Source organism: Diabrotica undecimpunctata, chromosome 6, assembly GCF_040954645.1.
Source record: "Diabrotica undecimpunctata isolate CICGRU chromosome 6, icDiaUnde3, whole genome shotgun sequence".
Lineage (NCBI taxonomy): Eukaryota > Metazoa > Arthropoda > Insecta > Coleoptera > Chrysomelidae > Diabrotica > Diabrotica undecimpunctata.
Window position 1 is genome coordinate 160166803 of NC_092808.1, and position 26229 is coordinate 160193031.

Here is a 26229-nt window from a genome sequence, read left to right on the forward strand (position 1 = left end):
TTCAGATCAACTGAATCTGCTTGGACTTGTAGAAACGCTCTCCTATCAGAGTACGCTACAAATGCGTTGACGCGCAGTTCAGCTGCTTTATTACTTTGACTGTTGACCAGGAAGCCTACTCTATTATGATGTTATATTAGGCTATTCCTGGAGTAGTAGATTATTGCTTTTTCTTTAGTCCAGACAGTGGACTATGGCCACTGTCTGGCCATCTAATCTCGCTGAAGCTGATAATAACTAAGGTGCATATTTCCATTTCTTTCACCCAGTTATTTAGTTTGACAGCAAAATAAAAACTCTTTTATGTACCAATTTTAAACGGTAAGTTCTTTTCTATTTTTGGGTCCTAGCAATGTTTTTTCTCGTAAGAATTATTAGTACCTCTTGGCTATTTAAGGCTTGTCGTTAACTGGGGCTCTTGATGGTTAAGAGTGTACCATGATTGACGTTCTTGGAATATACACATGAACTTTTTAATATGGTGGTTTTTTAATCTCTTTCATATCCTTACGTTGTTTCTATTTCACTTGTTTTTCAGTGCTTTTCTGTAGCAAAAATGTAAGGATAAAGTAAAATAAGTGATTAACAAAAACGTTACAAATCCAACAATAATTATTTCCTTGTTAATTATATTTATATAATTTAATTAAAACTTGTAAATTTATTCTGGTTTTGGATTTTGGTTTTTTGCGATTAGCCAGCAAGATACACTTTCCATTTTACTTATTTAGGCCCCTGCTAAACCGCAAATGCTAATTTTAAACCGTTGTAGCTAAATTTTCACTAGAATCTCCAAAATTTGGAAAATAATATTATGTAATTCGGGTTATTTGGTCATACTTTTAACTTTAGTAGCCGCAAAATATTTCGGCCAAAGTCCGTAGGCGGCGTAGGATATTTTCAGGATCCAGGGCCTAAACAAACACCGCACAACATACTTCCAAACAAATAGGCCACTGATCGAATTAAATACTTTTGGTCAGAGTTGGATTATCATCTTGATGAATATTTTATTTCTATATCGATACTGAAATAAAATATGATGACGACTCCTTTAAGAAGACGACACAATAATGTGAAAACAATATACAAACTAGAATATTTATGCCTCCTTTATTTGTCATTGTATTATATTTATTTCAGCCTTTCGGTATTCTTAGATTCAGCTTGTGAAGGAAGACAAGATAAGAAACTTTATTCGTATATCGGTGGATTATACACAACTTTTCAGTCTTTTTGTGACTAGCGATTTTTAAATTATTCAAAATTATCGTAAATCGTAATTCAATTCTTTAATACACTGTCATATTCAAAGGGTCACGAAAAACAATTTTTCCGTAACAAGATAAAACCGATTCTCTAAACAACGTTAATTCCAAAAAACAAACTGACATCTGTTAAACCCTCTGCAGAAAAACCGAAATAATAGTAGTCAATTTCAGTGCTAATCCCCTCTCTCTACGGAACTGGTTGTTTACCCTTTTAAGCGTGTCTTGATACAAGCTAACCGGAAATTTCTTTTCGACTCCTTTCACTTTGTTCTGAAATGATTGATATTGATTCTTCGGGAGGAAAAAGTTGTGCGACTACAGTATTGTTCGGAGTTTGCTAAAGAGTTGGGAGTTGATAGAAAACGTTAATAATGGATAGTGGAAGTTAAAGAGAAAGTTTTTGACGATGGTAATTTTGTAGTTCCTGTAGACAGGTGGCAAAATTGAAACAAAGCTTTTGTGTGATTGATACTCTTCGTTGCGTTTGTTAAATAAAGTCTATAGAAGCGGTAGCCGTAGCTATTTTACTGTATGTTTCTTTAATACAATGTTATAGTAAAATACCGTTTCTATTGCCTTCCTATTTAATTTTCTTCGCTTTACTTCGGTTTCCAAATTATTTCGCACACCTCAAAAATTTTTCTTCAGTAGAGTATTAAGATGGAACGTGTTAAGAAGACGCGACTATGACACAAGGAAACAAGCCGGTACAACATGGCATAGAAATATGAATATTAGACGATCGTGGGCAGAAATGAAAAACGACTATGTAAGGGAAGCCGCACCATAATAATACAGTTTTATTTTGTTGATAAGTAACTTCTAATTTACAATAAATGTTGTCTATAACCACTTATTCTTAGTTTTCTATCAATTCGATCAACAAAGAACAATATTAATTACTAAATTTACTCGACAGTCAGGACTAAGTTTTGACAATAGAGCATATTATAATGACTCTTATACCGTTCGTGCAGCTACTAAATTCCTAATAGATACACTTAATAAATATCGCTAGCAAAATATGGTAGTTACCTAATGACTAAATTTGTAGATATTAAACTAGCGAGAAAGCTCTTAATTAGGAAAATACGGGAACATCAAAGAGAAAATAAGACTAACAAAAACCGTCCTCGATAGATGAACGAATATTGGCTCGCTTTGTTTAAATATTCAAATAGAATAAGACTTTGTGTGTGTTTTCTTGATCAAAGTTTTAATAAAAAATATGAAAGTAATATTTTGAAGTGTTTATTCTTTTTTTTTATTTTTGTTTAGACGGGAATCGCAATTAGTATTTTCATTATGTCTGCTATATAGTTTTTTACCTAAATAATAATAGAAACATTTTCCCCTTAGAAAAAGTTAGAGCCGTATATCTAAATGTGACTCAACTGCAAATGGAATAACAAAAAATGGAACAGTATATTCTGAAAACTCTCAACGATTGGCCTAGCGATTTATTTATCGTCGTTGCACAATCCAAACGTACGGGAAATTTAAGATGCTGATAATAAAATGGTTATTCTGTTAGAATCATCGATATACGTGGATCAAGGTATCCATCCCTTTATATTTTTCTTGATGATCATTGCCTTAATAACATTATGCATTAGCGTTTTCAGTTAGTGTCATTCCATTGTACAGTGGAGGTTAATTTATCTTACATAGCATAGTTAGAACTGATCCTACTTGTAATTGTAAACTGTAAGGTAGGAGTCCAGACAATTCCAGTGGATTCAAAAACTTTTGTAGGATAATTGACTACGTCATCCTGGTTTATAACTGCCTCAACTGATTTAAACCAAAACAACTTTTTTAAAAGAGTCTGAAAGATTACATTAAAATTATCGACATCTGCGACATTAAGATCAGCAATATTTCACGTTTACTTAATTCATCATGGCAATTAAAATGTTGCGGTGTCTGGAAAATCACGTTGAATAAGCTCCTCTTTCGAGTCTGTGAAGTAACAAAAATCTATGGGTAATGTACTGAAACCAGTCGTCGTGTCAATAACGACTAAACCACTTCCAATGTCCAATGACTGTTTCGAAAACAAAATTGCACGTTGATCTTGTTGTAAAAACACTGGCATATTAGTTGTCAATTGAAGCTTCTTATGTATCACCATATATTAGATGATATTAGGCATGTGTTTAGTTCATCCGCAGCAGTTAATTGGAGAATAATTGGAACAGTCTGACAACAGAATCTGGCTACACTAAAAATGTTTTGAGATGTCAGGAATAGTTTTTAAATTTCTGTCCAGTGCGTCTAAGATCAAGCTGGTGTCATATTGATTTGTATGTTTAATGATAAGTTTAAGGCATAATTTGCAGTTCACCCGCCTTCCAATATCGCTGCAGCTATTCCAGATGAAGCCAATGTTAGGGCTACTGCTATCTGATTCACTCAAATCACAATAATATTAGCAATGTTAGATCAAGGAAGTAATTTTGACCAAATCCAATATGTATCTACTAACGAAAATCGTGTCGATTTAATATCTGTGGGTTCTCGGATAAATTCTTGGTTTATCAAAACTTTCATGGTCCTATAGATTCCAAAATCAATTTTGTGGTCTGTATGAACATAATGTTGACCTTGAACTGTAATTTAATCGGAATTGCGTACAGAACTGGAATGTTCATAAATCTTATGTTGGATTCTTGACCTATGTAAGGAACTTTATAAACTTCATGTTGTTTTTTTTTGGAGTGTTGTTTTTAACTGATCGGACAAGAAATGAAATAATTAGTGGGTGGTAATAATTATTTTAATAAAGAACTGAATGAATAATTTTCCATCTCTATTGTGAACTGGGTACTAGAATGTATATCACTAAGATGAAAAGATGCTTGACCATTGCCTTGCTGTGGGGTTAAATCATTAATGTTTCCTTAACATACCGTAGGCAAAGTGCGGGTTTAAGCATTGATGTCGAGAGTACTGCGTTCTCGATATCTTCTATAAAGACGTTGGCCATTACTGAAGAGAGTCAAGATCTTATTGGGGCACTATTTAATTGTCTGTAGAAGTCATTTTTGAAGATAAAATAAGTATTTTAGATGCAATATTTAATGAAAGATAAGTGGTCTTGCTGAATAATGTAATTTCCAGAATATTTAGGGTTTCGTCCATAGGATTGTTTGTAATAATGAATAAAATGAAATGTCGATAAAATGAAAAGAATTTTTGACGAAGGATGAAGCAGTTGCGGTGAGAAGTTGTAGAGTTTTGTCCAAATTTTTTACCAATGGTCGTGTAGGACAGTTGTATGCACTAACAACGGAGGGTAGAGAAATATCGAGTTTGTGAATTTTAGTCCTAGTATATATACCAAGTGTTCTAGAAGATTTTTTAGGAGCAATTAAAGTTTGTTTTCGTCAGCTTTGTCCACTTTTATTGTAATATTCTCATATTATTTAAAGTTTAAGGAAAGAACATTTTTTTAGACCTATATATTATTGTACTTACTATTGTTTAATCAATTCTGTCCTCAACTAAAACTAAGTGCTACTATTATAATGACTAAAGTTCCGTTACCGTACGATTTAATCCGCTGCGTATCGATTCAATCATTTGTTATTCGTAATTCAGAAATCTATATGGAAATAATTGGTCGTTAATAATCAAAGTCTCTGTTGCATATTACTGATTGCAATTAATCTGATCGGAGGAATTTTGATTAATGTTCTTCCCAATCAAAACCAGTGTTAGATTGTGATCTTAATTAGTAATTATATTCGAAGATTATCGATTTTTTTGTATTGGACAATATTTTTTCTTTATTTTTCTATATAACTTTAGTTGAAAAAAATACCAAACAAATAAAGCTAATAAAAAAATGTATCTCTGTAATAATCAGTAGAGATGATACAAAGAAGCAGAGATTTTGATCTTCCATGAATTGCTTATTTAATTTTGATTTATTTATGAGTTTTTATTTTAAGTGGAGTTAGAGAATGTAAAAATGAACAAAATAAACCTACAAAAACAAGCAAAAACACTACAAAAATACCGAGAAAATTAAAGGAAATGCAGAAGTAATAGGAAGCAAAAAAGAAGATCCAAAAGCACGAGAAAAGTTTAAAAGAATTAAAATAAAACTTTAGGCCAATACCAAACACTTAAATCTATCTATACAAAGGGCTAGGACGACGAGTCACACTGTTTGTCCGGTAGGGTAACTACGCCACATAAGAAATAAACAGAACTATCGACTGACATTTCAATGTACTGAGTCAATCAATACTAATAATGTTAATTACATATTAATATAATTAATAACACCATTAATTATATATATATATATATATATATATATATATATATATATATATATATATATATATATATATATATATATATATATATATATATATATATGTTTACTTCCAATACATTATATAATTGTAAAATGTATATGGAAAGTGCCCATCAGCATTTGATCTGTCAAGTATCAAATGCCATGTAATCGAAAAACAACTACATTGTCGCCGTAATAGAGTCCATCAGAAAATCCTGTAAAATATTTAATGTAATACCTTTCTCTTAGTTCCACTTCAGCGCAGCTATGCTCCGGTATGACAATGCATATTTTTGTAACAGCAATACGAGCACAATCACGACAGACATCCAACATTTACAAAATCCATTACCGATGGCGAGGCAGGAAAAATGGACGATTTATCGCAAATGTCAAAAAGGGAAAATCGCGGGGGAAACCGGAAAAGGCCTCGATGCATGACGGAATGGGTACATGTTGTCGCTTATAGTTTCTGTTTCCGGAAATAGGTATGAACAACATTACCACCATATTAACAATGGTTTATAATTAATATTTAATTTATTTACTTAGTTATTTAGAAATTTGTAAGCTTTAGTGTAAAAAAATATGTAAATTACTTTTTTGCTCGAACAAACATATTATCCAAGGTAAAATTAAAATGAGATTCATCCTTAGACATTATACAAAGCAACGGAAAAATTTTTAGTGCTGTTAAATTTCAAATGTATGAGAATTTAAAACTCGACGTTTCGGCATCCATTTTGGAGACCTTATCAAGGTCTCCACATCCTCAAGGGTTCCGTTTGAGCTCACGGTCTTAATCTACCTACTCCCGTCACTCGTGACGTGTATCGTGTTCTGTATAAATACAAGAACTGTCAAACGTCACTGAGGTCTCAATCTGCCTACTCCTCATTGTCGATTGACTTTATTCAAGTAAAGTAAGTAAATAAATTAATAAATAAAATAAAACTTTAAAACTAATTACCGTCAATTAAAATTAATTAATTTACACCATATAATGTATTGATCAAATTAACAAATAACAAAATCACAAAACAATGTCGTTCGATTTTTAATAAATAATGAAATTCAATTATCCTCACTGGTAGCAAGGCTTTGATGTTAAAAAATTATCTGATAAATTATTTATATACCCTATATACCATTATTATAATGGTATATAGGGTACTTGGGGGTAAAAACACGCACGGGGCAAAAGAACGCACCTCATTTAAATTTGCTGCTTATGTCCGGTTTGAACCGATTTTAGTTACAAACTTTTGGCAACACTGTGCCATATGTGTTGTTCCAATTTTAACGCTGATTCAAGGCGTTGTTTACAAACTATGGGGTATTTTCTACTATTACACAATAATATTGGCATAACAAAATTAATTTGTGATAAAATCAAATTGGCATTTTTCGTTGAATTAGTTTATTCGTGTGTTTTCTTGACTTTAACACGAGAGTGATGGGACAAAACTATAAATGCGTATTTTTTTCGCATTATTATAAATTAATTTTGTTTCTACTTATTTCGGAATTAAATATTTAATTCATCTAAATGTCACTTTCTGTTTTCCAGAAACTACAAAAGAAAAACAGAACGCAAATCTTTGACAGAAGTTATTTTGTGCGAAGCTTGTGAACTTATTATTAATGGCATTTCTATACATTAGACAGCAAAAGCTGTCAGATTTCATGAAGCGACACTACGGCAAAGGTTAAAAAAATGAAATGGTGTCCAGACTTTAGGCAGATTTAAAGCAATTCTAACCCAAATCCAAGAAAACGAAATAGTCCAGCATTGCAAAAAACTAGACAAACGCTTTTATGGAATGAAGCTGAAGTCATTGCGTTTTTTAATTTACTCTTATTGTGTAAGAAACCGTATTGAGTTACCTACCAACGGTATCTATAACGTTGATGAAACGGGCATTCAGACAGTCCCAAACCATCTACCCAAATATGTTGCCCCAGTTGGAAAGAGAGATGTAGCAAAAGCTGTAGCTGCCCAGGAAGGGGCTACAGAAAGCTGTAGCTGTCGACAGGAATCTACCCACTAGATAAAATTATTTTTTCGAACGTAAATTTTGTGCCAGCGAAAGTAACAAAGCAAGAGTTAGGTGAAGATTCAGACAATGAAGGTCATGTTTTTATTAGCTTTCAGCATAAAGAAGAAGAACCTGTTACTGATGCGATAAAGCCTAAGCCGACATCAAAATCGGAAGTAAAAATTTCTGTACCTGGTCTTTCAAATACTGAAAAAGAAACTGTTACTAACACGAAAGAGCCCAAGCCGTCATCAAAACCGGAACAGTCAGTAATTTCACCTTCAGATATTATTCCCTTCCCAAAAATTAAGATTAAAAGGAAACGAACCAAGAAAAGTTTAAAGTAACCCCTACTAACATCGACACCTAATAAGGAGCGAATTTTAGAAGAACAAGAAGAAAAGAAGGAAGCAGAAAAAGAAAAGGGGAGGAAAGCATTACTCAAGCATCAAAAGATCTCAAAGTGCTAAAGCTCGTGTTGCCAAAAGAAAAGTTTTTGACGAATCATTATCTGATAAATCATTAGCACTCTCCTATCAAGAAAGTGTTGATTGTTGTGATATTCAGTTTTTCCGATAACGATGAAGAACAAGACATTGATGTTGTACCAAATATTTTACCTGATGACTTTGTCGTAGTGAAGATTTTTGAAAAAAAATCATACAGATTATTAGTCGCCAAAGTCTGCAAAGCAAATGATGATAGTTATGAAGACGCATTTTGTAAGCGAATGCCCACAACATTTCTTTCCCGTAAGGCAACGAAAGATGCCTTATTTCGAAAGGACGATGATATTTTAAAGCGTTCAAAGACAATAAAAACCAGCTCTTTCAGATTTTCAAATGCAGTAGGATTCTCTGACGACCTCGTTAAATACAGTTCTCTTTTAGATTACCGTTTTGTATTTTACGTTTGGTTGTTTGCAATAAAGATTGGTTTCTTTTAAACGCCTACCATCTCTTTTATTTGGGGTTTTATACATTTTAGTTTTGGGGTATAAATACGCACTACTACTACTACACCATTTGTTGGGACAAGAGTACGCAAATAAAGCTTTTTTAAAAACTTTTTGTTCATTTATTAGTGAGATTTTAGAACTATTTTCGATACTTAAAATGGAAAAACAATATGTAAGCTCTCCCATATTCACATTGGAAAAGTTTTAAACTATTATAATTTCTGAAGATAACAGGAGATAACGAAACTGCGTGTTTTTGCCTCCAACTATCCTATTTATTATAAAACATAAATTATCCAAAATGGTTACATATTCCAGAACCTTTTGATCAGAACATTATCAGTGTCTTGTTAAAACTAGCCATAGTTCAATTACTGTGAAGATATTTTTTCTGATAAGACCAAAATGGTTTTGAAATTTTTAATTCTTTTAGAAAACTTAAATTTTGTAATAAATATGTGCCATTATACACAGGAAATTGTTATTTTATTGTTTTGGTATTTTTTTTTTAAACTATGGTATACAGTAAACCACTAAGATTTTCTCGTTTATATTTGTTTTTTTGATGATGATGATTATGATTTGTACTTAATAGATGAAGGTTTTTATTTATAGATTACTAGTTTCATTTATATTTAATTACAAAACTTATATCTTACATAGAATTTACAAAACTATAGAAAAATTTGTTCTCAGAATAGCATAAAAGATATGAAGTCTAAAAAATTCTTCCCTTTAATAAAATGATTGAAGTGCCAGGTTAAAAATAAACCATTTTTTCTCCATTGTTTATCGCGCACTTCCGACACCGAGAGATTAATGGTTATTCCAAAGCTGAAAGGTTAAAATATTCATAATGAAGGAGTTTTTAAAAGATGTATGCGAATGTTATGAACGTTTTTCAACGAGCTATGCAACTACTTTATGTAAATGGTCTCGTTCCATTTAGCACGCTAACCAGCTACACATTTACGATTATGATTTTTATCGCCGTTCCCGTAGGAATGTTGCTACTTTACGTAATTATTTCATGTCGGGCGATAAATGTAGCTATTTGCTGTATACAGATCGGTAAATAATAGTGAAATTTAAATCTTTTGTCAGCTGTGAAATTTGTTATCTAAACTAAAATCTGTGACATACATTATAATATGTTTAGATGGGACTAAACTACAATTACATAGTAATAAAAATTGCATTTTTTCTTATATTTTGACAATTTTCGTTGCAGAAGATATCTAATTCTAACCAACGCAGCAAAAAGATAATTTACTAGATAATTAAGACTGAAATCAGAGAACCGATTAAATATGCTATTTTCGTTTATCTGTCATCAATTAGCGTATATTTGTTTACTGCTTAACGTAAAATATGCAGTTAAATATTCCAGCTATTGCTATAAGGCTATTTTTAATTGAAGGGCTTAATGTGAAAGAATATACATATATATATATATATATATATATATATATATATATATATATATATATATTAGGGATTCTACAGTATTCACTGCCTTCCCTCGCTCAACCGTTTCCATCTCTCTCTGTTGTTCCATTCTCCATCGTTTAGTCCTCTCTTACTCATGGCATCGTCTACTTCGTTCCTCCAGGATTTTCGGGGTTGTCCTCTTTTCCTCCTTCCTATGGGGCTCCATTCGGTTATTCTCTTTATCCATCTGCTGTCGCTAGTTCTTCTTACATGTCCATACCACTTTAGTCTTTTTTGTTCTATATATGTTAGTATGTTTCTATTGATGTTCTTTGCTTTATTTCGTCATTACTTCTCCTATCCATTCTTGTTACTCTGCAGCATCTTCGCAGGCATTCCATCTCTGTTGCTACTATCTTACTGCTGTTTTTCTTGTTTATGATCCAATTTTTAGCCCCATATGTCATAATACTTCGCACTAATGATTTATAAATCTGCGTTTTTGTCTTCATATTTAGGTGTCTATCCCACCATGCTGAGTTAAGTTGTCGGATTGCTGTTCTTGTTTGTCCTAATCTTTGTGTAATTTCTTCCTCTGTTGTTGCCTTTTTCGTGATTATAAACCCCAGGTATTTGAATTTATCCTTTCCTTTGATGGTTACGTTTTCATCAATCTGTAGATCTTCTATGTCTTCTTCACTTGTAGATAGGTACTCTGTTTTCGCGAGGTTAATATCTAGGACAGCCTTGGTATATTCTTCTTGTAATTTCTTCATTATGTAGCTGAGGTCGTCTTGGTCTTGTGCAATCACTACTTGATCGTCTGCAAAACTTAACGTATGAAAGAATAACAAGCCTTAAAAAGGTAGTGAGATATTTGACTCTAAATGTTATAAAATCCAGTAACAACTTTTGTTGTTTTAGTTTAGATATGTCGATGCATCATGCCCTATGGAACTATAGTTATAACAATTTTAATTAAATTACTTCAAACTTAAGAAAAAAACAGTCTTTATTAAAAAAAATGTGACTTGTTACAGTATTACAATATAAATACCCAAAATCTTATTTAATCAACCAGCTTGGCGACCTCAACGGCAACATCAGGGCTGACATCCTCTCGTAAACTATTGTAGAAGGGATGATACACTGAAGGTATGTAGTTTACTAATGATCTCACGTTTTCAAGTTTCTATTTTGCAATCCGAATGCCCAGCAATACAGAAAGCCCATTTGGACGTTCCTTCTTGGCAAAAATGACGGGATTGTAGGTACCATTCACAGAATTTTTTAACGTAAAATGCTTTTCTGTTATCACTTTTTAATAGAAAGGAAAAAATATTGGAAAAATTTAAAGATTGCTGGTCATCAGTGAGAATACTGTTTTTAATGTTCTCTAAGAATGGTTGTACATTAAGGAAATTTTCCTGTTGCTTTATAACAATAAGTTGAAGGGCTTTTTTTATTAGATTCTTGTATAATTTTATGCCACCTCTCAGGAGAGTACACCTGCTTAGCATAATTTCTATGTGGCTTTTCTATAAGAGCAAAATTCCTGTCAGAGAGAAGGAGACTAAAAAATGATATGCAATAGACTTAAAATTTTGTTCCTTCACTAGCTGGAACCATAAAGATATTAAATGCCAGTTTCTGTTTTACCTAGGACAATTATTCGTAAATAAAATGAGATGTTTTACTTCACCTATATCTTTGAGCTGAGAAATTTCATGAGTATTGATGCAATTTCTTCACTTCCTCTTTTTGCAACGTTTTCCGTCCAGACAAACATACAACCAGCGTTTCCGTACCATCATGGATTCGTAGATTATACATCCATGTTTTCCTGCAATAAAATGCAGACTCAGTGGTTAATTTTGGAATCATTAACGCTTGCTGCAAGTCAAACGATATAACAAATGTCTTCTTATCAATAATTTTGGACCGGGCTGTTTCGCTCTTTAGTAATTGTTCCATTGCGTGAGCATTACACTTGTGCAAGTTAAGTCTTGTTGTTAATTCGCTATAATCTGTTTTTTCTGATTTTGCTGACTCTATTTGAATATTAATTTCGTCGCATGTCTTACAAGTGTCTGATTTTGGCAACTTGAATCCAATAATATACTCGGTATAGGATAACTTACGGTAAGTATACTTTTTAACCGGTTCAGTTCCCGTTTCTTTACACCAAGGGACATATCAATCTGAATAGAAACTGACTATACTCATGTTATGATCAAGGTAAACTTTATTTATGTTCTCTTGTCGACTGTAGTAACTTTGATACCTTGTAATCGAATGTATGTGGTTTTTTAACACTTAGTATTTCCGAATCAGATATTTTGTTCACACGGTTTGTATGCTTTCCTCTGTTGTCTCTTTCTGGCACTAGATTTCCTTTTATCTTTATGCGAACAATGTTATTTACTCTGCCCTTAGAAGCTTGAAGTCCATGGATATTTAAAAAGATGTTTTACAGACACGTGTAGTTTCACTATTAACACTAATGGAGTCGCATTGCTCTTTCTACGCGATTCTTGATGTTTTTGCTTTTTTCGGTAGGACCTTTTCTTCTTAACAATACCTATACATCCGAATAAGTAGCTATTTTGTAACTCCCATGAACCTAGGTTCCAAAACTCGTTAAAAATATTGCTCTCGTGGCCCTGAAGATTTTCCCTATACTTCTACCTTCCCTACGCAATTCGGTCCCACTTCTTCACCATTTTTTTTCATGTTGTCGCTTACATAATTATGGCTGCCCTAAATTTCGTCGAATTTTTCTTTTTGATCTTGAATAACAGTGTTTATATCATTGTCTCCATCGAGTTTTGTCAGGTGTGTTTGGTTTTTTCCTTTTTCTTGACGGACTTTGTTCATTATCTTACAACAAAATGTAATAATATAACAAGTTATGTCACAAACCACTACAATCATACTTTATTCTTAAATGGTAATAATGTGACAAGCCACACTTAACAAAAAAATCACATACCGCTGTATTTTTATCAGTTGAGTTACTTCTAAATTGTACATAGTCAGGATCGCGGTCACTTTCATCAAACGTCGACTTAACTTCAGTATTTTTCTTGCTAAAATCGTCAAAACTCACGGAAATATCCGAATCGCTTCCGCTCATGTTCGCTATTTTGATGTGGCTTGTCATTATGTCGAGTAGATACTAAGACTATAGAGAAATCGCAGTGATTGCTACTATAGGCCGACTATACACAGAAGTACTACGAAACCTGATAGAAAATGATATTAAAGATAAACAACCCGAAGAACAAGCGGGATTTAGGGTCAGACGCTTTACTATAGATAATATTTTAACAATAAAAATTGCAATGGAAAAACGAACGCAGAGAAATAGAGAAACACATATAGCTTTAACAGATTTGGAAAAAGCATATGATAATATGCTTTTTCCAAATATTTTAAAGCTATATAGGTTTTATGGGGGAGATACGATCTCCCAACTATGGATACAGATGGGTAACTTGAAAATAAACCCAATTCTTATTAACGCCACTCAAAAATACTACGAACAAAACTTTGCAAGAATTAAAATGGGACAAAAAATCACCTCTCCTTTTCAAACAACAAAGGGACTAAGACAAGGCTGCTGTCTGTCACCCACCTTATATAAAATCTATTTAGATAGATCCTTAGTGAAATGGGTAAAAAAATGTAGAAACATGGGAATAACGGTGGGAGAAAACACGCTATATACACTTTTCTTTGCGGATGACTAGGTAGTAATTGCCGAAGACAGCTACCATCTTAGATATATGGTAAGAAAACTGCAAGAAGAATATGAGGTGGCAGGTCTAAACATGAATATGACAAAATGTGAATATCTCTTAGTGGGAACAGATGAAATATGTGACCTAGTATTGGAAGACGACAAAATCAAAGGCGTGCAATCCTGCAAATATTTGGGGTTCATTTTCAACAAGAAGGGAAATAGCGCAGATGAAATCAGGAAAAGAATAAACAAGGGCAGAGTAGCGACCCGTGCATTAAACTCCCTTCTCTGGCAAAAAACAATTCGACGAGAAAGCAAAAAACACATTTACGGTATTATAGTCCAAAGTATTACACTTTACGGTTCGAAAGTATGGGACCTCACCAAAGCTAATAGAAAAAAACTTATGACGACAGAAATGGATTATCTGAGACCATGAGACCAAGCTGCGGTAGATCGAAACTGGAGAGAGTTAGAAACGAACAAATAAGAAACGAAATAAAAATAAAGCGAAATATCAATGATGACATAGAAAGAAAACAATTAATCTGGTTCGGACATGTTAAAAGAATGCCAGAGTACAGATGGCCTAGGGGAGTACTGGAATGGATCCCTCCTGAAAGAAGAAAGAGAGGACGACCACGGAGAAGTTACGATCCACGGACGACCACGGAGAGGCAACTGCATATGACAGAAAAAGATGGGGGCGGAGAAGCGGCGACAGCCGTAATTAATCCGTTATTAAAAAAAAGATACTAAGACAAATTAGACCTATGCAATAGTGTTACCATAGATTTATCACGCCATCTATTAACGCCGTCTATTAACGGCAAACGGCAAACGAAGGGCTGAAATTAATTTTTAGTGGCTTGTTATACTATTACTTTAACGGAGCATAGTATTAACTCTTTTGAACTCATGTGTGGCTTGTCATTGTTTCACATTAAGCTCTTCAATTACATCTATGACTTCTTCCTTTATTTTCCAATGCTTACAATATCCCGCTATATCCCGCTATCAACCCGCAGAGTCCAACGTGATAGTGAAATGGCTAATCAACTCCGTAAATGACATGACACTTTTATGTATACCATATATATATATATATATATATATATATATATATATATATATATATATATATATATATATATATATATATATATATATATATATATTAAATATTCGATTAGAACATTTATAAATATTTATGCTGTTGTATCTAAAGTGTAGCTGAAATACGAAATTAAAAAACTTTTCCATTGTACTAAATTTTCTTGTTAAAGAATTTACTTCTACTCTACTACTTCGAGCTAAATTTAAAGGGAGCCTCGTGTTGTGAAAAAACCATTTACTTTATATTGTTCCCAAAGCAAATTGTAAAATATGATTTGTATTAAACCGATTCATAAAAAATCGGCGAAATTGGCCCTGATACGTTACCGAGCTCCGTGACGGAATAAATCATAAAACCGTTCTTCCTCCACATGGAGAGTGAATGTGGCTGGTGCGAAATTTTATTGCAACCTATAAAGAAACTTTCCGCCTCCCGTAATTTATCACACTGTACAAAACCAATATCTACACCATCGAGCTCCCAGTCATATTTTAAACCTTATATAGTTTTGACATTGCTCGGTTATGAAGGAAATTAGGGGAGATACGGGTAGAGGCGATTGAATGCGAAGGTCGCGGTGGTTAATTCAATTTGAATTCGGTGGTTTTAACCCTTCGGTGATTTGTGGCTGAGACTTTAAGTGACCGGAGCAGAAAGGTGTGTGTTGCTGTCTAATGAGGTGTGAGTCTAATAAATCTGCCATAAAAGAAATTGTTTTGACAGAATACATTGACATTAAAAATTTAAAACGAAGTTCTGAAAGTGCAACTTGTAACATGGTAATTTCAGGGTCATTCCATACACGAAGTAATTGATTTATTTATTGTTGCCTTCAAAAATAGACCCTTACCAAGTGTTACAACAACTAAAAATACCATTAAACATTTTTAAATTTCGGTATGTGTAAACAGTTGTAAAAAGTGTCATGAAGGTAATGAATTAGGAGCATCAAAACAGGGATATTGATATTTGTGCTTTTGTGGAAGCTAGTGAACCCTTCAATAGTGTACAAATTGCTAGGAAAGTTAACGTGAATGCTCGAACTGTCCAGCGAGTTCTCAAAAGGAATGGGTATCACTGTTTTAAGATAAGATCACATAAGATCACATAAGAATCACAAGAACTGTTTCACAAAAACACAATCCATCCGTTGCAAGGTATTATTCTCGGAAAAATAAGCACCTCAATATTGCAGTGCGAACGCAGCATCTGCAAAAGTTAAATGTTTGGACTGGGATGTTAGGCGACCATATTGTCGGTCCATTTTTTATCGATGGAAACTGAAACGGGCCCAAATATTTACAACTTTTACAGAATAGGATCATTCCGGCAGTTCGATGCCTTCCCGTTAATTTTCAGGAGGTTTATTTCCAACAGGATGGGTGTTCGGCTCACAACTCTAGAGCAACTATTGACTTCCTCAATCAAACGTTTCCTGATCGATTGATAAGTACACGTGATACAATTTAAATGGCCCGCTAGATCCTGTGACTTAGCGCCTAACGATTTCTTTTTTTTGGGTTTTCTCAAAGAAAACATTTATAGGCATCAGTTTGGACCACTAACCTAGTCGATTTAAGGGCAAAAATACTTTATTTTTCTGTAAGCATTACACCAGCCCTACTCCAAAATATAAGGAGAAATCTGTATGACAGATTTGATTACTGTTTAGCACAAGGAGGTGGAATATTTGAGCCCTTAATTCATTAATCTGCTTTCCTGATTTTTATTTTTTGTTAGGTACATTTTGCGAAGTTTGTAGGTTCTTAATTAGGTAGTATTTTTTATGTTTAAGTTTGGAAGAATTTTATTGTTTTTTTTTTATCAAAAAGTACAAACGATTCTTATTCTGATTTTTTTTCTTCTTTCTTGTCTTATTGTTATAAGCTTTGTCCATAAAATTTGTACAATTTTCAGTGACAATAAAGCATATTACTTATTTACTTACTTATTTATTTGTATTGCTATTAAGGCTAAAAAATAACCAAAAAATTAGTTTTAGAGCATTATAATAAATATACTCTAGAGATGGAATTGCAGTAAATCTTAATTCCTATCGTCAACAAAACAATGTCGTTATCGGTATAAGTAAAATGTAATGGCATGTCTCGTAAAACAGGAAAACAAAAAAACAAAATAGATATATCGATGGAAGGCAACAGTATATACGTATTTCTGACTATTGGTCGTCTTCAGTACGGTACAGTCAATTTAGAAAAGGAGCATGTTAACTTTGAAAAGTATCACTACAAGAGCAATGCAACCAATTTGTGGCATTAGTGGTAGAAGACCCTGATGGTTTCCACAAAATCATTAAAAATACCTACAGAGGAAGCTACAGCTACCCGAGGAAAGGAATGCCAAACGCTAAAACAACGTTTAAAATAAATAGAAAAAATTAATACGAGTGAATAAATAAAGAAAAATGTAATGGCATGATTTGCAAAATAGGAAAACAAAAATACCTATATACCTATTTTATTTTTTGTTTGACTCAATGCAATGCAATGGGCGATGTGCTGAATATATGAAAAAGTATACGTGAAGGTTAAAAAACAAGAACCATCTTTTGTTAACAAAATACTATAATTAATGTATCTAGTACAAAATAAAGATAATTATCACTTTATAAAAATCACAAGATTTTCTATAAAGAAGAAAAAAAAACAATATAAAAATAATAACCTTTAACAGGTTTATAGAACCCTAGAGATCTCCATATAGTATCTAAAAAAACAACTTTATTGATCTAAACAACTAAATAATAATTATTGTATTAGAACAGATTAGAAGCAAAATTATTAAATTGTCTATAAGAAGACAAGAACAGCACAATTTTAAGCTTATTTAAAATAACACTCAATTTTTGTATCACTATAAATTATCACTAAACTGGAGATCCACGTAACCATTAACCTCTGCGTAATGGATTAATATAAAGATTCACCATCCTTCTGAAGATCGCTTTAAAAGAGACACGCTTTTTATATTGCTCCATACAAAAAAAAGGCTACAAAGGGCTTCAACTCAATAATCCCCAATACAGTTAATTCTCACAAGAATCCAAAATATAATTCCCAAAAAATATGGCCGATTGCCCTGAGGTCTGTTACTGCTTGCAAACGACCAAACAAGACAGCATGACCAACATTATTTATTCGATTCCTAACGTTGTTTATAGCAACCTTAACACATTCAATACAGAGATAAATTTAATAAAAGCCTTATGGATATGCAACCCATTATACACTGTAGACATTTTTAATGTAGCAACATGTCCAAACGAATGGTCCGAACAAGTTAGTTACCACTCTCATTATAGTTCGTTGACATTCGTAAAGAAAATCTGATACAACGAAAACAAAAGGGCTTTGGTAGTATTTAAAAGGGCCGACATGTTGGTGCTCTCAAAAAATTCCTTTTCTAGTAAACCAGAAGAAAACTAAATTCATGGTTGTCAGCCGTACAAATTTAGATCCCGGGGCACTAATGGCAGGTAGCGAAGAGATCCAGAGAGTCGACAGATTCACTTACATCGGAACTACCCTCAACGTACAATGGGACTACGCTCAAGAGATTAGATCCAGAATTGAAATGGCACGGTCTACATTTATTAAGTTGAGATCCTTGCTGTGCTGCAGTGATCTCAGTTTGGGAACCAAGATGCGAATAGTGAGGTGCTACGTTCTTCCAGTGTTACTATATGGAGTTGACGCCTGGACACTGACGCAAGCCACTGAAAAACGAATTGAAGCCTTCGAGATGTGGATATACAGAAGGATACTAAAAATATCTTATGTGGACCATGTCACCAACGTTGAGGTCCTACAGCGCATGACAAAAGGAAAAGAAGTGCTTTATTTAATTAAACAACGTAAGCTTGAGTACCTCGGCCACGTGATGCGGAACGAAGAAAAATATCGAATTCTTCAACTTGTTATGCAGGGTAAAGTATTTGGCAGAAGAAGACCGGGACGCCGTCGTATCTCGTGGTTGAAAAATCTCCGACAATGGTTTGGGATGACCTCAGCGGAGCTGTTTCGCAGAGCAGTCAACAAAACCATGATAGCCTTGATGATCGCCAACATCCGGACCGGATAAGGCACTGAAGAAGAAGAAGTAAACCAGAATGAAATGTTGTTAACACCGTCGACAGAAATCAAAAAGTAAAATAGGTCCGGGAAAGCGTAACGGCAATAAAAGTAAACTGCCAGTAGGACTCTATAAATATACAAAAAGAAAAAGGATCTCTTAATATTTCAATTAATTAAAAACGGAGAAGCCTTAACTTAACTTACTACGTCTGTGAGTGAACAAAACTTTACACAAAAAACGAACTGAGGCAAAATCGAGTCGTATGACTGTTTTTGTAACTTTTTCATAAGAAATATATTTGTTAGGTCCTGAGATTTTATTTAAATTGAATCTCTCACACTCGGAACTAATTTATTAAGAAAAGGGGAAATTTTTGTACAAAAACTTAGCTAGACAGCGTTAACTGAAAATAGAGTCTCGTCAAAAGTTTTAAATTCAAAAAATTCAAGAGAATTCAACATGTCAAGTTGCAAAGAATAAGAAGTTAAAGAAAAGGAGAATAAATATTATAATTTTCATTGCTGTCTTTCATTGTGATATAATTAGAATAATCTATAATATACCTAATAAAAATACTGTAAATTTTAAAATTAACACAAAATAAAATCAAATTATGTTTTCTTATATGTATATTTCACCCTAAATAATATCTTTGTATTTGACTTAGTTTTGTATTGTATAGTGGTGTCTAAAATTTTAGTTAAATCCCAATTAACACAGTAAACATTGAGTGTCCCATTTGGACACTTAAAAAACCAAAAATAAAAACTAATTTTTTTGTGAAAAATCTCCAAATTTACGATTTTCTCTTAAGTTGCAAAACCCGCACATTTTTCCAAATAACGTGACGGCGGATCTCCAGCTTGGCCTCTGCGGCTAACCTCACGGTCATGTGAACTTTACCTAATGAGCCTGATGGCAGAGAAAAAGAGAAAGAGAGATGCGAATCGAAGCTCTTCCGCCTTGTTGGCTTTACTAACTTAATTGGATTTAAAAGTCTCGTTCACCCAAACAAGGATAATGAGCTCGACAAAGCTCTGCTTTCCTGTTTGTTTGTCTAAATGCAACTCCACTTGATCGTAGTTCTCGAAGTTGAAGCCTGTCTACTGCATATACGTCAATGATAAAATATAGACAAAACACTCGTAGTTATTTATTTATTAATACATGTGTTTAGAAGTTATTATAAGTTCTCAGAAGTTACTTTTTATCGAAATTTTTTTAATAATTAAAAACCAATTTCTGATACAGATATTTCATTCTGAGTATTTTTTATTTGGATGACAAATACTTATATAATCAAAGATAGTTTTCATAATTAACTTTAACAAGTTGTTGTCAAGATTTAAAGAAAACGAAGAATAGATAGACAAAGTCACTGTGAAGAGTACTAATGGGGTGTTCATATACAGGACCGTCATTTAACACTTCAGTCTTCAAGTATACTTTTAAATGATACTTTAATTTCATAGTAGAAAAATTGGACATTTTTATTGGACGAGTTCACTCAATATTACTTTTTTTCACAATTAGTGTAAAGCTAACAAATCTGCACGTCCTATTTAATGCTCCTGACAGAGAGAATTTAAAATATTGACTAAAATAATTAAATAATACGAGATTTGAATTGCTTTTTAATGATAATACTTTATATCTAGATGACTGGTGAAGATATACATAATGTTATTGATTTATTAAAATTACTGTCAAATTTCAAATAATTTTAAAATTCTTTGTCGCTGAACTATATACTAATTTTGTATTAAGTAAGTATTGAATAATAAATCCACTGCTTAAAATTTCAATTCTATAATATTAAGAGTTAAAAAGGAGTAAATAAATCCAAATACATCCAATATATAATTCAATCTAAATTTAGTCGAACAAAAATTTGATTTTTTGAACGTTTTTCTCCCAAAATTATGTAATATGTCCCTTCTTGAAAGCCGAACGGTAAAAACAACAAAACTATCTCACAAGCCCGTGTCAGTTCTACTTTATAACCCTCTTTCCGATCCCAGCAACATTGCCAACAGCAGAAAAACAAAGTAACGAGCCAACAAACAAACACCAAGTGAGAAATTTTCTGTTTTTCATCCAGAATTAAGTGACCAAGCTCAATTTATAACACCGTTTAATGACTCCATTCTAACACACTCCCTCTCTTTGCTCTATTTTTCTTGTGCTTCTTCTTTCTGGCTAATTCTTTGTTACAACCGGTCCCACACTCGTTTTAATTAAACGAGGAAGTTTTATCGCTCGTTTTATAATTTATTTCGTTCAGTTGCTGATTTAAAACAAAGCATAGGTGTATTTAATTTTTTTTAACATTTTATAGCTACTCTTTTAAATACTAATTAAAAAGTTTTCATTTATTAGATTTAGACATAACCGTTTAACAATAAAAGATAAAACGCTTTTATATTTTTACGAAATTCACGAATGAGCTGAAGCAAATTTAAAAAATACTTTAAACTAAATCTAAATGACTAAAAATGAGGTTATGTTCTAGCTATATGTTTAAAAAATTTCGTTTGTTAAACTTTAATATTATTTCTCTAGAAACTCAATTGTATAATAATGAGGTTATAGCTAAGCGGCAAAGATACTGATATATCAAGCTGGAAGAGATGACTTCGATCCTCAGCACCAACAATAAAAGTTTTAATATATAAGAAATATACCATCCGTCACCTTGTTTAAGAGCTATACAAGTGGTCTTTGGGTGATGTTAACGACGCTGGTGCGATTAAAAACTCAACAACAGACCTGAGACAAAAGGTCAGATAAACTTTTCTTTTTTTATTATATAACACTGGTATAGGCACAATCTGCTGCCAGAAAGTTTTTCAATGTTTCTATGTTATTTAAGTCATCTGAACCCAAAACTACAATCAGAATTGCTCCATCAGGTCGTTTTCACAAGACACGACAAGAATTACTGTAGTAGTAGAGTGGTATAAAAAATGTATCTTAAAAATACTGAGATATATAAAATAATCCAAAAATATTGGAAGTATCAAAAATATTTTATTGCAATAAATATTTATTTTTCAATAAAAAATAGACCGTACAGATAATATATGCACATCTTGTTCCAAAACACTTTCGCTTCACTTTAAGTTAATCTGGTAGATTCAACAGTTCTATTACCATAAACGAGATATATGCTGCACCACCAATTTAATATAACCGCCAGAAAATTTACATAAATATAAAAAGAAGAAGAAGAAAAAGAAGAAGAGATATGTGCATTCTGATTATAATATATACGACTTATGTAAAGTCGTTATCCATGAAAGAAACAAGACACGAATACAAAGAAAGATGCTTAATTTACAATATAGTTATAAAAATTATCAAACGTATCTGCCGAAGAACCTTAACCTTATCACCTAATTTAACCGGTATCGCAGCACAAAGCTGTTATTTGACGTAACCTGAAAACTTCTCTATATGAGATTTTTAAAATGAATTTAAAAGGACGGTCCCTTTGAAGACTCCAGCAGTAACCGGCCATCATATGAGTGTCTTATCTCTCCTGATACCTCTGTTTCATCATTTTGATATGTTAGTGGAATCGTTCTTCCTGTTTTTCACTAGGATCACGAAGAATTTCTGGGAAACGCTCTAAGTATGTAGCTATGGAGGTTATATGTTTAAACCCTATTTCTTGAAATTTGATTGAAAAAATCCTTTATAAAACGTATAAATATTCTAAAAAGACCTTTTCGCGCTACATCACAGAACGTTTTCGGACTAACAAGTCTATCATCAGTGCAGTTACCAGGTATACATAAGTAAAACCACTAAATATGTGGGAAAATACTCTTTAAATGATATTAATTTGTTAATTATTATATCTTTGCTTATAAGTTAGTATGATGTTGAAATTTTAAACAGATGTACTGCATGACAACGCAGGGCTCCCAATTGAGGTTGCTGACTCTGAGACGTAGTCTCCCTCTGGGCCTTAGGTAGCTTCTTCTTTATGTGCCGTCTTCTATCGAAGGTTGGCGACCATCAAACGATAGGTTTCTCTGTTTTGTGCCGCATGTATTATGTTCGCGGCTTCTGGTATTTGAAATCATTCTCTCAAATTTCTCAGCCAGGATTTCTTCTTTCTACCCAAACCTCTTCTACCTTCAATCTTGCCTTCAACGATAAGCTGTAGCAGACTGTACTTATCATTACGGAACACATGGCCCAGGTATGATGCTTTCCTCCTTTTAACAGTTGTTAACAATTCCATCTCTTTACCCATTCGTCTTAATACCTCTGTGTTGGTCACTCTGTCTGTCCAAGGTATTCTCAGTATGCGTCGATACAGCCACATTTCTAGAGCCGCTAACTTCTTTATAGTTGCTGCTGTTAAAGTCCACCCTTCAACTCCGTAAAGTAGCGTAGAGAGTACGCTACTTTACGGAGTTGAATATCTCCGTAAAGTAGCATCTCCGTATCTCTTAGGTAGCTACCTATTTAAAAAAAGCCCAAAAAAAGTACTTACGAAATTTACAATAATAAAATCCTAGTATATGATATACTGGTTACAGAAATATTGGATGCAGAAGTGACGATAGATAAGAAATTGAAAAATTAAGGAAGCTAGGAAGCTAAATAGATAGGAAGCACAGTTGTGAGCACATACATACATTGATATTGCCTTCTTTCTTTATAGTCAGTTTTTTATTATTAATTATAATAAATTATATGACATTATTAATATTTAAAGTTTTGATATCAAACCTAAATCTAAAATTGACAAACTAACTTTGTTTCAGGTGGAACCAACAGTCTCCAGGCCCCTCGGCAGGCGAGTTCTTCCATAAGCTTTAACTCTTCCACCAACCCCACAATCACTAACGCAGAATGCTCCAATTATATACGAAAGCAGATTATGCAAGCTGAAATCTTCCGTGGGACGCCACTCAACAACGAATACGAACTGATTCCCTTCAATCATTTCACTTACAGCAGGGTATACCCAATCGATTTAGGCCTAGGTAAAAGAGTAGTCGAGAAACCCATAGGGTACAAGAGGAAGGATCTGCTAGAGGCGTTAATGAAGGGGTTGGAGATTTTAAATAAGAACGTTACGGAAAAAATGTCGAGGTAAGTTGTAAAGCAGATTTATATTTTGTTTTTGTAAGCTATTATTATCCGATACTTTAAAAAATAAACTCAGAAATTTCTTCTCTGTTAGCTACTATTTGTCTCCTTTTTTCATACGTTAGGTCTATGACCTATGTTTACTATAGTCTATAACATGTCTTGCCTTTGGGGTTTTCCTGGGAGCCTTTTTCCGTTTGATTTCTCATTTTCGTTACATATTGATTTTAATTTCGTTTTAATCCTCCTTACCATCTTATAAATTGGACCTAATATTATTCTACTTTAGATTTATTTTTAAAATAATAACATTCAACTACGTTTTGTTCCAGCTGGTTCCAGCTCCATATTTGTTTCTCGTCATCTAGTTCTCGCCTAGGAATTCCATACTCAGCAGTGCTTCGTATTAGATTTCTTTTATTTATAATTTTAACATCTTTATGGCGAACTCTTTTTTTATTAAGTATTCAACATGAACTGATATATTCAGTTTGCCATATTCTTCTCATAATTAGTGAACACTATTTTTTTTAACCATTCTTAAGGTATATATAAATTATAAAGAAAAAATTGATAGACAGTTTAAAATAGTTATCCAAATATTTTTTTAAGGTACACATTGGACGATTTCCTGGAAGGCCTCTACAGGGTGGAACCTACAACAGGGACTCAATACGAGTTATATTTTAGGACTAAAGTGTCGGGGTTTACAAAAGTTATCATAATGCGACCGTTTGCTCCACTCCAAACGATCAATACCGTTGGTTTGACAGGACCAAAAGAAAAAGAACTCATTCACATTATACTCCCGTTATCAGGCAGAACGGCGACGTTCCAGAGCTTCATGGATAAGTTCGTCAAGATAGGTTTGAAGAATGATCGAAGAGTGCACCTTACAGTAGTATATTTTGGGGAAGAAGGTCTTTCAGAAGCCAGATCTATCATGTCGCGAGTATTAATGACCAAGAATAGTGGAGGAAATCCAAACAACCTAAGACTGTTAGCTCTTAATGAAACCTTCTCCAGAGGTAAAGGTCTTCGCGTCGGAGCCGAACGCACTTGGGACTTGGAAAAGAGCAAAGACTCAAGCAAAGACGTTCTTCTGTTTATGTGTGATGTGGATGTAGTGTTTAGTGCCAGGTTTCTGGACAGGTGTCGGTGGAACACTCAGTCTGGCAAGAAAGTCTACTACCCGGTTGTGTTTAGTTTGTACAATCCCCACGTAGTGTATACGCTGCAAGGTAGAGACGTTCCTCCAGAAAATGATCAGTTGGTGATTTCGAGGGATACTGGATTTTGGAGGGACTTTGGATATGGAATGACGTGCCAGTATCGGTAAGTGCTTTAGATTTCTTTTTAATATCTAAATTTTAAATTATAAAGTACATAGTATAAAATCAGAGTAATATCATTCTCTTGTTTTTTGATTAATCGCTGAAATGTTTTGTCGTCAGCAGCAGAGCAAATTTGGACAGAACTTGTATGTCAAAGATGAGATATTACATCATTGCAATAAAATATTAGAGTACGTTACTTAATAATAAAGATAAATATTTTTTTAAACGATATTAAGCCTCTGACTAAGTAGCAAGTGAGTAATGTTTTTGTGTCATTAATAAGAGAAACACAAAACTCTCGCCAAAGCTAATAATGTCATCCAGCTTTAACATTTCGACAAATACGTAAAAAGCCATCCCCTACCTTCCCAATTTTCCAGCCATAATCCACACAACAACTAACAAACAAACATAAACGAAGCCTTTCAGTGAATTCCGCACTGTTTTTTTAAGCTTAACTGTACCATCAAAACGAGAATGTTGCAATGTTTTGTTTACGCAACATCGATCGAATCATTTCACTGCTGAAACATTTTCTATGACAATTCAACGATTGGAAAAAATAAAAATAGGCAGAAGAGACTAATGCCGCGTGCGGTTGGTACACGTGATTTAAAAACGGTGTAAAAATATTTTTTATTTTAATATTTTATCACATACAAAAAATATTGTTTTTGTTTGAAAAACAAATCACCTTTAATATTAATACAGACAATTTTACAACTATTTTACCCATATTATCTTCTTCTAAATGTGCTTATCTTCTAGAGATATTGGCGACTACATTGACCCATCTTATTCTATTTACAGAAACT

General features: G+C 33.1%; 1 protein-coding gene across 2 annotated transcripts in view; it reads left to right on the forward strand.

The window, feature by feature from the left end:
* Csgalnact (Chondroitin sulfate N-acetylgalactosaminyltransferase) overlaps positions 1–26229 on the forward strand; it is a 525789-nt gene that overhangs the window by 476654 nt on the left and 22906 nt on the right. For both annotated transcript variants that reach the window (XM_072535954.1, XM_072535955.1), the window contains 2 exons: positions 23750–24080; positions 24690–25412. In XM_072535954.1, the coding sequence (XP_072392055.1) occupies positions 23750–24080; positions 24690–25412 (1054 nt within the window). The remainder of the gene's footprint in view (positions 1–23749; positions 24081–24689; positions 25413–26229) is intronic.